General features: G+C 44.5%; 1 protein-coding gene across 3 annotated transcripts in view; it reads left to right on the top strand.

Moving 5' to 3' along the window:
* LYPLA1 (lysophospholipase 1) overlaps positions 1-12835 on the top strand; it is a 48932-nt gene that overhangs the window by 13227 nt on the left and 22870 nt on the right. For 2 of the 3 annotated variants that reach the window (XM_056521927.1, XM_056521926.1), the window contains exons 2-4: positions 3269-3300; positions 7446-7511; positions 9840-9887. In XM_056521927.1, the coding sequence (XP_056377902.1) occupies positions 3269-3300; positions 7446-7511; positions 9840-9887 (146 nt within the window). Of the gene's footprint in view, positions 1-2058; positions 2106-3268; positions 3301-7445; positions 7512-9839; positions 9888-12835 lie in introns of those variants that run through there. The other variant, XM_056521928.1, reaches the window with a different exon arrangement.

Here is a 12835-nt window from a genome sequence, read left to right as displayed (position 1 = left end):
GTTTTACAACAGCTGGAGAGCCACTTATTGGAGATCTCTGACTTATATTTTGTTACTAATCAGAACTGGGCCACTTATGGGTCTATTGGGAGACTACAAGTCCCAGCAACCAGACACAACTTTATTATGCAGGTTGTAGTTCTTATGGGGGCAGTGCTGGTTTCTGGGGCTTATTACAATGAATGGACAAGATGTTTAGACTTTTCCTGTATTATAATGCAGAGTTTCCCAACCAGTGTGCCTCCAGCTGTTGCAAAACTACAACTCCCAGCATGCCCGGACAGCCTTCGGCTGTCCGGGCATGCTGGGAGTTGTAGTTTTGCAACGCCTGGAAGCACCCTGATAGGGAACCACTGCTGTAGACGCTGAATGTTATGTGACTGCTGTGGTTTTGGGATTCCCTGCTGGAAGTTGTAGTTTTGCAACAGCTGGAGGCACACTGGTTGGGAAGCACCGTTCTAATGGCTCTACCTCAGGTCACTCGTAGTATTGTTGGATTTTGGATCGAAGTTCTAAGGACCGGTCATATGGCACATATAACTCAGCTTTCCTTGGATTTCATAGCAGCACAGGTTTTGTTTATTACAAATTTTGGATAAAAAAAAATTGTGGCATTTTCCATTGCATGTTGTTGTATGGCGGCTGCGTCTTAGGGGCTGCAGCGGGTGGGCTTCAGGAGTAAAGGCACCCATGGAACAGCAAACCTTATAATGCGTATTTGGGGGCTTCCTGACTCTCCCCGAATAAATGATGTCAGGGAGAGAAGGATCAGGCTTGTTGGATTTCAGCCGCCTGATCCTCTTGTTCTCAGGTCCGTGACTAAGGGTCATACAGACCCAAAACAGGTCAACGTTCCTGTCCTATATGTTGCTTGTTGGGTGGAATAAAGAGTTCCTTTTACTGCGCCGTGTTAGCTGGATTTGTGCTTCTGGATTGCTTTTCAGGAAGGTGTGACATCACCAGAGGAGTCTGGCAGCGGCTTACCCCTCCTCTCTCACATTTTTTTTTTTTTTTTGATGCAAAGGATAGGGGTAAGATGTCTGATCACAGGGGTCCCTCCACTGAGGACCCCCGCGATCTCCGGGCTGGCAGCGGCGGTGTCCAGAACACGGAAGCTTGGAGCTTCCGTGTTTATGACGTCATGTCATGCCCCTTCCATTCATGTCTATGGAAGGAGATATTTGTCATGCCTCCTCCCATAGACACAAATGGATGGGGTGTAGCGGCTGTAGTCGCCAGTCATCTTGTACGGAGCGCAGTTCGCTCTGTGCACCTAATGACTGGGGTGCGACAGCGGAGATGGTGAGGGTCCCCAGCAGCAGGATCCCTGCGATTAGACATCTTATCCCCTATCCAAAGGATAGGAGGGGTGTTAAAGGGGTACTCCGGTGAAAACCTTTTTTCTTTTAAATCAACTGGTGGCAGAAAGTTAAACATATTTGTAAATTACTTCTATTAAAAAAATCTTAATCCTTCCTGTACTTATTAGCTGCTGAATACTACAGAGGAAATTCTTTTCTTTTTGGGATGACATCACGAGCACAGTTCTCTCTGCTGACGTTATTATAATAATAATAATGCTTTATTTATTGTTGTCCTTAGTGGGATTTGACCCCAAGTCCCCAGCACTGCAAGGCAGCAGTGCTAACCACTGAGCCACCATGCTGCCATTTGCTATGCATGGTTGCTAAAATGGACAGAGATGTCAGCAGAGAGCACTGTGCTCGTGATGTCATCAGTGTTCCAAAAAGAAAGGAATTTCCTCTTTAGCATTCAGCAGCTAATAAGTACTGGAAGGATTAAGATTTTTTAATAGAAGTAATTTACAAATATGTTTAACTTTCTGCCACCAGTTGACTTAAAAGAAAAAAGGTTTTCACCGGAGTACCCCTTTAAGAGTAGTTAGGAAATATAATCTGAGTTAGTTTGATGACAGGTACTCTTTAAAGATGTATGACCCCCTTTAGTCTACCCTCACCAGTGATAATCTGGCTCAGTGATTGGCTAAGTGGGCCGGTCCTTCACCACAGGTCTTGTCCCAGAAGCAGAAAAGGAGATTTAGGAACCGGAAAGAGCAGAACTGGAGCTGCAGGGGATCGGGGTAGGTAAGTATAGTTCTTGGCTCCTCAAACAAATGATTTTAGATTTTCCACAACTTTTAGGCTGGGTACACACTGCGTTTTTGTCTTTGTTTCCATTACAGTACGCTTAATTTTGCTATATGCGAAAACCATGGTCAACCTCACTATTGTGTACAGCGAAAACATTTTTTATAATACAATCCTTTGTAACTTTCAATTTTTTATTTTATTTTTATAATGTAAGTCAATAGGAAACAGTTTAGGGAGGTTTTCCCCTATATGTTCACACTTACAGGATCTCCGTGCAGAATTTCTATCATGAGTTTTGCTCAGAGATCCTGCTGCCCTAATCTATAATTGGTGTCAATGGGTCTTCTGCTGCCCCTTACACACTGCGGAATTTCTGCCGCTGGAAATTCTGCTGCAGAAATTCACATGCCAAAAGACTGAACATGTTTAATTTTTTTCTGTGGAATTATGCGCCGACGTCAGAGTGAAAGGGTTTCCATTGAAGTAGCTCAGAAGGAATCTCTGATCTGGAATATGCCCAGGTGGAGATTCCGAAATGTGAGCGTCCCCTTAGATACTTTTGTTATTAAGCATGTCCATGATGGATTCTGGCCAGAACATGGCTGATCATGCATCGGAATTGATAGACCTGATTGAACCCGGTGCCATTGCATTTTTTTTTGCAGCGGACAGTCAGCGTGCACTTACAGCCGCTCTCCATTAGGCTTTTACTAAATATAGTGTGACACTATAGAGCGGGACACCTTGACGTCCAATCGCGTCACGTGATACGCTTTCTGGTAGAACAGTGTTTCCCAAGCATCATGCCTCCAGATGTTGCAAAACTACAACTTCCAGCATGCCCGGACAGCCTTTGGCTGTCCGGGCATGCTGGGAGTTGTAGTTTTGCTACAGCTGGAGGCACCCTGGTTGGGAAACACTACTGTAGAAGATGAACTTTGTCGGGCGTAGTGCTTTATGTTTTCTTGGTCTCGGTCATTGTGTCACATATTTTTCCGTAACGTGACTAAAGCTGCCGTCGGACCATGACGTTCATTGTGAATGTGCCTAAAAATGGCGATTTCAAATTCCTATACTACTTGCTGTGTGTACAATTCAATTGCGCTAAAAAATGGTTTATTTACATGTATTAATACCTGTTCTCTTCTCTGCTATAGGTTATATTCCTGCACGGTTTAGGAGATACTGGGTATGTATAAAAAAAATAAAAAAAATAATAAATATATGTGTGTGTGTGTGTATATATGTATATATAATCTATATAATGTGTGTGTGTGTATATTAGGGATGTAAGAAAAAATCGATTCCCGCGATTATCGCGATTTTTCACTTGCCGATACTGAATCGATTCAAAATATTTTTGAATCGATTCTTTTAGTGATGTGGAATTTGTATCTCCTGATGCACAGAAAGTATGTCCCGGGCATCAGGAGATACAAGTTCCACATTTTGTCATCCGGATCTGACACGGCGGCGGCTCTCTGGGTGTATGGAGCGGGCTCCGACTCGTGCCCGCTCCATACTCTGCGGCCCCCGGCTGATTTCAGTATCCGGGGGCCGCTGATGCATCACCGCCGCTAATAGCCAGCATGCGGTGCTCTGCAGTGTGTATGGAGCGGGCTCCCGACTCGTGCCCGCTCCATACTCTGCCGCTAATAGCCAGCATGCGGCGATCGCCGCGGCTGGCTATTAACCCTTTAGATCGCCGCTGTCAAAGCTGACGGCGGCGTCTAAAGGGAGATGTGTATGCTCTCCGTGGCTCTGTCATTGATAGATCCTGGCTGGACCAGGCTCTATCAATGGATCGCAGATGAATGGAGTTCAATAGAATCTATTCATCTGTCTGAGGAATCTAATGATTCCTAAAAGACTAATAAAGTGTTAAAAAAAAATAAAATAAAAATAAAGTTTTAATAAAAGCGTAAAAGACATTGTTTTTTAGACAGAATCGGGATATATCGCGATGTATCGTCACCTAGACGGTATCGCGATATATCGGGGTATATCGAATCGCCACACTGGTATCGCGATTCGAATTGAATCTCCAAATTCTTGGCGATTCACACCCCTAGTGTGTGTGTGTGTGTGTGTGTGTGTGTGTGTGTGTGTGTGTATATATATATATATGTGTATATATATGTGTACATATCTATATATGTGTGTGTGTGTGTGTGTATATATATATATATATATACACATATACACACACACACACACACACACACATTTTTTTCCCCTCTATGTGTCCTACACCCAGGTATAGTGTTGACTCCTCCTACTGGAGTGAGGAATTTGCTTGGCCGATGCGCCTCAGGGTGAGAGCAGTTTAGTCGAATTGCTGCTGGTGACGTATCAGGCCTGGGTCTGGGCCCTGTTCACATCACACACACAACCTACAATTAAAGAGCTTGTCTGACTTTACAGTTTTCCCAGTGCTTGTTAGCGCACTAAGGCTGTGTTCACACCTTCAGATTTTTAATTGCAATTATTGAATACACAGCCAGGAACAGATCCTAAAATGGAGGACAGATATAAAGGAAAGACTGAGACTTCTCTGGCTTTGTTGTGAATAATTGCAATTATGAAAGCTGAACATGTGAACACGGCCTAGAACAAAAATGAAGCTATAATCACCGATTTAATCCCTGTGGTTCCTCCCCCTCCAAGCTTTGTTTATATGGCTACGGTGATGACCTATCCATACCCCCCATGTCACTGCGGCAGCCGGTCATTGATCTCGGTGATATGCGGCAGAAGAGGTCAGTGACTGTCCGCAGCGAGGGATTGGGTATACGGGCTGTAATCCCTGCAGCCATGTAAGGAAAGATGGCAAAGAGGACCGGAGGGGTGAAGCTGCGTGTGGCAGGGATACAACAGGGAAGGGCTTTCTGCACAGTACCAAGCAATGGGAGATTTTATAATAAGTCAGTCTACTCCGATAAGATAAGAAACCAAGACAAAGCTCTCTTGCTTCTGTCTATTACCTATATAAGCATACATTGGTGTATGTGACGATGAAGAGCAGGCACGGTTTCCTTGTTACATCAGGCAGACATTATAACATTCATTAACAGTGCGGGCCAGACAGGGAATATGGAGGAGGCAGGGGAGCTTGGTGAGCCAGCTCCTTGCCTCAATTGTGCAGAGCTATGCAATAGAAAGATTAGAAGAAACAGGCATAAATCTACAAATACTGCACGGATTTAAATAGGTGACTACTTCTTTTTATTTATTTTTTAATAAAGCTGTTCACCCACACAATATTGGGTTTAGTGCGGGTTAACAGCCAGTCAGATTCTCTTTAGGGTACGTTCCCATCTGGCATATACGCAGCGTATTTCACACTGTGCAAAATCTGCAGCTGCGGGAAATACTCTGCGTATCCCTCGCTCACCATACACACAAGGCTTTCCGGCGGCAGCCTTATGTGTGCAGTGAGTTTTAGAGGCGGAGCCGTGCATCAGTGACACCGGCACACGGCCCCGCCTCCAAAACTCACTGCACACATAAGGCTGCCGCCGGAAAGCCTTGTGTGTATGGTGAGCGAGGGATACGCAGAGTATTTCCCGCAGCTGCTGCAGATTTTGCACAGTGTGAAATACGCTGCATATACGCCAGGTGGGAACGTACCCTAAAAGCGTAACCCCACATGTGACAGGACAAATGACTATCACACGGCAGTTTTTCCTCCTCGTAGCTGTGTAAAATCCGTATCCAGTGGGAGAACAAGTGCCATGGAATAACATTACGCAGCTCCGTGGAGAAAGACTTCTCGATTAAACATTTGGCCACCGAATTGGAAATAAAGATAATTTAGAAACAGGAGGATCATTCCGGGTGCTGCACCGTAGTAACGTTTCATATACCCATGAGATGTACACTTTAACATATGTAACCAGAAAGCAAAACATTTTGCATACGCTGTATATGTGCTTTTGTTGCATTTGCCGATAACAGCGGTTTTCAAACTGTGGCCCTCCAGATGTTTCAAAACTACAACTCCCAGCATGCCCGGACAGCCAACGGCTGTCCGGGCATGCTGGGAATTGTAGTTTTGCAACATCTGGGGGCCACAGTTTGAAGGCCACTGGCCTATAAGATTTGTAAGGAGGACAGAATAGCACGGTGGACCGTACCATTATGTATTTGTAGATGAAATGGTATACTCTTTGCGCTAAGATTTGCCTGTTATAGTCAGGTAATATGACCGAATCTCTGTATTATCTGAATAATATATTCAGCAGAATATTCATGAGCGTAGCCCTTAGTACTTGGCACCTGTAGGCTACTTTTACGCTAGAATAGCCTTTTTGGCTTTGATGACTTATGCGTCTGCTGCTACATTTGGGCAATGCCAGATGGGTGTCTGAAGCTCTTGGCATACACACTTGTAGGGACTGGGGCTTGTGTACTGGTGAGTAATGTAACTGCGGGATGGCTGTAAGACTTGTTCTTAACTATAATTTCAGAGTACAATGATCCCTCAACTTCCAATGGCCTCAACATACAATAGTTTCAACATACAATGGTCTTTTCTGGACCATTGTAACTTGAAACCAGACTCAACATACAATGCTACAGACAGTCCAGACCTGTGAAACGTGTCAATGGCTGGAAGAACTGACCGAACAGAATGGGCATTTACACCTGTACTATTGAAGTGCATGCACTGGCTGTATGGTAGCACCCCCTACAGTACAGGGAGGTATTACATGTTCTGTACTCTTTACCTGTGCCAGGGTTAGCTGCTCATTTGGACACAGGTAAGGGCGGCTACATTTTACGTGTGCCGTACAGGTCCCTGAAGAAGCTCCTGTCCTCTATATATACCGTTTTTTCCCAACCAGGGTGCCTCCAGCTGTTGCAAAACTACAACTCCCAGCATGCCTGGACAGCCTTTGGCTGTCCAGGCATGCTGGGAGTTGTAGTTTTGCAACAGCTGGAGGCACCATGGATGGGAAACACTGACATAGACAGTGATTTACAGCTCCCAGCAGATCTTTCTTACTTTTATATGTAAGGATTTGCTTTATCTGTATTAGTTATCTACTTATTTCTATTTAATCCTCACTTTTTCCTATTTTTGGTGGCTTCAGAACCAATTACCAGGTTTCAATAGAGTTATGGTCTCAACATACAATGGTCGTCCTGGAACCAATTAATATTGTAACTTTAGGGACCACTGTACTTGCTGTTTTTTTAACCCACAATGCATAGGGATAACTAGTGTGTGACGTGCTGGGAGCTTGCGGTGCCCCCTCACCTGTGACAAGGTGTAAACCTACATATTCAGTCCATCAATGCTCAACAGATCTATTCTTTTCTACCCACCAGGCATGGCTGGGCAGAAGCTATGGCAAGCATCAGAAGTCCCCACGTGAAGTATATCTGTCCACATGCGTAAGTGTCATCTGTGTCTGTTTGTTAGAATGTCCAAACTAAATTAGTATTAATTTCGGATTCTGATTTTTGTCAGTCTAGATTAATTCCATACTTGTTCCAAAACCTGTCGACAAACCTTAACTGTAGCCATAATCTTGTTCTTCATGCCTGACATTTATATTGCCGTCAGGTATACTCCTTCTATTTGCTGGCACAGTCCCTGAGAAAGCTATCATAGCCGCCCATCAGCTTATCTGCCGTAATATCACAATGACATGCATGCTTCGGCTTTACTGCCAGCGTTTAGTTTGCTGACTTCTGTCATCAGAAAATTAGGGTTTAATTAAAGGGTACCTCTCATCAAAAAAACTTTTGATATATTATAGATTAATGTATGCAGAATAACTTTACAATTGCATGTTATTAAAAAATATGCTTCTTTCTATTTCATTTTCCACTTTGAAGAAATGACCACTAGGGGTTTCCCTACCAGTCCTGGCAGCAAGCATTTCAGACTCATGCTGGAGTCCTAAACACTACGAGCTGCCAGTCTGCTTTGTTCACAAAGGAGAACACTCAGAGCTGCCAGCCTGCTTTGTTCACAGCCTGTTTGGCTGTGAACAAAGCAGGCTGGCAGCTCTGAGTGTTTAGGACTCCAGCATGAGTCAGAAATGCTTGCTGACAGGACTGATCGGGATAAATACAATAGAAAGAAGCATATTTTTCATTAACATGCTATTGGAAAGTTATTCAACATTCATTAATCTAAAATATATCAAAAGTTTATTTGATGAGAGGTACCCTTTAACTAATACCCGAAGATATAGAACTTACTAAAATAGTGTTATCACAAATTGTACTGGCTTCAACATTCTTTTACTTGAATTACCTCTGACAGGAAGTGGTGTAGTTTTCTTCAGTGTGGTGTTGAGACAGTCGGGAGAAAATGTGCTAAGCGTCCACTTTTCCCGGATTGCTCTAGTGATCGGTTGGAGTTTGAACATATGGGCCCCGACTGATCAAAACTTTCGATATGTCTCTCAATGACATGAAAAGTTTCTCTGTCTGGACTTATTTTATCTGAGTAACAGCTAAATAGTAGGAAATGTCTAGTGAAGACTATTTAAACAGTTGCTTCCTTTTACATTCAGGAAGCATAGCAAAAACAACAAAATTAGTGCAAAGGTGTCCATGGTGTGAGATCAGGTTACAGCTGATGCCCATAGAAGTATATAGATGGTAAGGTGTGAAGAGGCACCAACTGCACAAAGGAGAGGTGCAGACAGGTGCTAGTGCAGCTCTCAGGGATTTAGAGGTCACAGCAACAGTACTAATTGCTGCTCTATTATGTCCTCCACATTGCTGCTTCTGTGCAGTTATCTATGTGCTGCCACCTTTCCTCTTCATAGACTTCTATGTTCAGCAGCTGAAAAATCTTCCTTCTCTCTCCCCCATGTGTTCAGGGGGGAAGAGTCATCTGGTTAGTGGAGAAAAAGGAATTATTTTATCTGTTTATTGTCAAGTGACAATAAACTGTTCTAAGACTGTTCTTGGATCCTCAGTGATCAGCAACAATTCCTGGCAGTGAGTGTCCGATATCCCTGCTCTGCCAGGAAATGTTGCTGATCGCTGAGGATCCAAGAACAAGGACACTTTGGATAGTTGGAAGTGTCACTTGACAATAAACAGATAAAATAATTCCTTTTTCTCCACTAACAAGATGACTCTTCACTAGAGATGAGCGAACCTACAGTAAATTCGATTTGTCACAAACTTCTCGGCTCTGCAGTTGATGCCTTTTCCTGCATAAATGAGTTCAGCTTTCAGGTGCTCCGGTGGGCTGGAAAAGGTGGATACAGTCCTAGGAAAGAGTCTCCTATGACGGTATCCACCTTTTCCAGCCCACCGGAGCACCTGAAGGCTGAACTAATTTACGCAGGATAAGTCATCAACTGCCGAGCCGAGAAGTTCGTGACGAATCGAATTTACTGTAAGTTCACTCATCTCTACTCTTCACCCCTGAACACATGGGGGAGAGAGGAGGAAGATTTTGCAGCTGCTGAACATAGAAGTCTATGAAGAGGAAAGGTGGCAGCACATAGATAACTGCACAGAAGCAGCAATGTGGAGGACATAATAGAGCAGCCATGAGTACTGTTATCCCTGCAACGCCACCACAGGACAAATGAAGCATGTCAGATGAGCTGTCTGTGCAAAACATAACAGGACTACTGAAACAAAATTCCCTGTTAGGGTATAGAAAAATAGGTTTTTCTTATCTGGAAACCCCACTTTAACCTACACATAGAAAAGCAGATGTGTATAACTACCAGTTTCTAATTTCAGGCCCATCATGCCAGTTTCGTTGAACATGAACATGGCAATGCCCTCATGGTAAGTAATGATATGTTTGAGCCTGTGTAATGTCCTTTTATTATTATTATGCTTCCTCCCTATCTAGGTTTACAATTGTATATTGTTATATATGAAGATTAAGGATTACATACAGCAGTTTTAATCTACTCATAAACTATAATTCCTGCTTTGCAAGTGGCTCTCAATTGACAGTTCAGTCCGCAGAATGCAGGTCATGTTGATGACAGCTTGTAGTCTGCTGGTGAATCATCAGATCTAGATGTTTTAGGTCAGTGTTTCTAAGCATAGTCCTAAAGTACTCCAACAGGTTATAATTTAAAGGGGTACTCCGGTGCAAAATTATTATATTATATATATATATATATATATATATATATATTTATATTTATATTTATATATATATATATATATATATATTTATATAATTATAGTGTGTTATCAACTGGTGCTAGAATGTTAAACAGAATTGTAAATTGCTTCTATTTAAAAATCTTAATCCTTCCAGTACTTATCAGCTCCTGTATGCTCCACAGGAAGTTCTTTTCTTTTTAAATTTCCTTTCTGCCTGACCACAGTACTCTCTGCTGACACCTCTGTCCATGTCAGGAACGGTCCAGAGCAGGAGAGGTTTGCTATGGGGATTTGCTCCTACTCTGGGCAGTTCCTGACATGGACAGAGGTGTCATCAGAGAGCAGTGTGGTCAGACTGGAAAGAATTCAAAAAGAAAAGAACTTCCTCTGGAGCATATAGCAGATAAGTACTGGGAAGATTAACCCCTTCCCGCAGAATGTCATATATAAACGCCGGGTTGTGCAGTGCGTTCGCGCATCCCGGCGTTTATAAATGACATGCAGTTAACCCGGCGATGCGCAGCATCGCACGGGTTAACTGGCAGAAGTCCCGCTGTTTCCAGCAGGGGACAACTTCTGCTTCACCCCCAGGACCATCAATTGATGGTCCTGGTCAGCGATCACTGTGATTGGTCCCTGTGGACCAATCACAGTGATCTGGGGTGAAAGTTCAGATCCCCCGCACTGCCCGCCCCTGGAAGTCGGGCAGAACGGGGGACGAAGGCTGCGGGGGCTCGCGGGGACCTGCGGCACACGGGGGGGAACAGGAGGGGACCGGCGGACTTACCTGATCCAGCGGCGGGACCGAGGAGCAGCGCGGGACCGGCCACGTGGACGAGCAGCGACGGGTAAGTATGTGGTCCTCAGAGGCAGCAGTGAAGATCTTCACTGCTGCTTCTAGGAGTCTGAAAACTACAACTCCCAGCATGCCTAGACAGGCTTTGGCTGTCTGGGCATGCTGGGAGTTGTAGTTTTGCAACATCTGGAGGGCCTCAGTTTGGAGACCATTGTATAATGGTCTCCAATCTGTGCTCTTCCAGCTGTTGCAAAACTACAACTCCCAGCATGCACTGACTGTCCAGGCATGCTGGGAGTTTTAGTTCAGCAACATCTGGCCCTTCAGATGTTGCCGAACTACAACTCCCAGCATGCCCTTCAGCTGTCTGGGCATGCTGGGAGTTGTAGTTTTGCAACAGCTGGAGACACACTGGTTGGGAAACATTGTTTCTAACTCAGTGTTTCCTAACCTGTGTGCCTCCAGCTGTTGCAAAACTATAACTCCCAGCATGCACTAAAAGACCATGCATGCTGGGAGTTGTAGTTTTGCAACATCTGGAGGGCCCCAGTTTGGAGACCATTGTATAATGGTCTCCAATCTGTGCTCTTCCAGCTGTTGCAAAACTACAACTCCCAGTATGCACTGACTGTCCAGGCATGCTGGGAGTTTTAGTTCAGCAACATCTGGCCCTTCAGATGTTGCCGAACTACAACTCCCAGCATGCCCTTCAGCTGTCTGGGCATGCTGGGAGTTGTAGTTTTGCAACAACTGGAGACACAGTGGTTGGGAAACATTGTCTGTTTCTAACTCAGTGTTCCCTAACCTGTGTGCCTCCAGCTGTTGCAAAACTATGACTCCCAGCATGCACTAACAGACCATGCATGCTGGGAGTTGTGGTTTTGCAACAGCTGGTGCACCCCCCCTGTGAATGTACAGGGTACATTCACATGGGCGAGGCTTTTACAGTGGGTTTCTCGCATCTTGAGATGCAGCAAATTTTGCGCTGGGAAACTCGCTGTAATCCCCCGCCCATGTGACTGTACCCTAAAAACACTACACTACACCTACACAAAATAAAATAAAAAGTTAAAAACACTACATATACACATACCCTTACACAGCCCCCCTCCCCCAATAAGAACGTCCGGTACACCACTGTTTCCAAAGCAGAGCCTCCGGCTGTTGAAAAACAACAACTCCCAGTATTGTCGGACAGCCGTTGACTGTCCAGGCATGCTGGGAGTTTTGCAACAGCTGGAGGCACCCTGTTTGGGAATCACTGGCGTAGAATACCCCTATGTCCACCCCTATGCAAATCCCTAATTTAGGCCTCAAATGCACATGGCGCTCTCACTTTGGAGCCCTGTCGTATTTCAAGGCAACAGTTTAGGGCGACATATGGGGTATCGCCGTACTCGGGAGAAATTGCGTTACAAGGTTTGGGGGGCTTTTTCTTCTTTAACCCTTCATGAAAAGGAAATGTTGGGGTCAACACCAGAATGTTAGTGTAAACATTTTTTATTTTTTACACTAACATGCTGATGTTGCCCTATACTTTACATTTTCACAAGAGGTAAAAGGGAAAAAAGCCCCCCAAAATTTGTAACGTAATTTCTCCCGACTACAGAGATACCCCATATGTGAGCTCAAAGTGCTCTGGGGGCGCACAACAAGGCCCAGAAGGGAGAGCGCACCATGTACATTTGAGGTGATTTGCACAGGGGTGGCTGATTGTTACAGCGGTTTTGACAAACGCAAAAAAAACAAAACCCCACATGTGACCCCATTTCGGAAACGACACCCCTCACGGAATGTAATGAGGGGTGCAGTGTGAATT

The sequence above is a fragment of the Hyla sarda genome, chromosome 5, assembly GCF_029499605.1.
Source record: "Hyla sarda isolate aHylSar1 chromosome 5, aHylSar1.hap1, whole genome shotgun sequence".
NCBI lineage: Eukaryota > Metazoa > Chordata > Amphibia > Anura > Hylidae > Hyla > Hyla sarda.
Note: the sequence above shows the minus strand (reverse complement) of the source record. Positions and strands in the feature narration are given on the sequence as shown.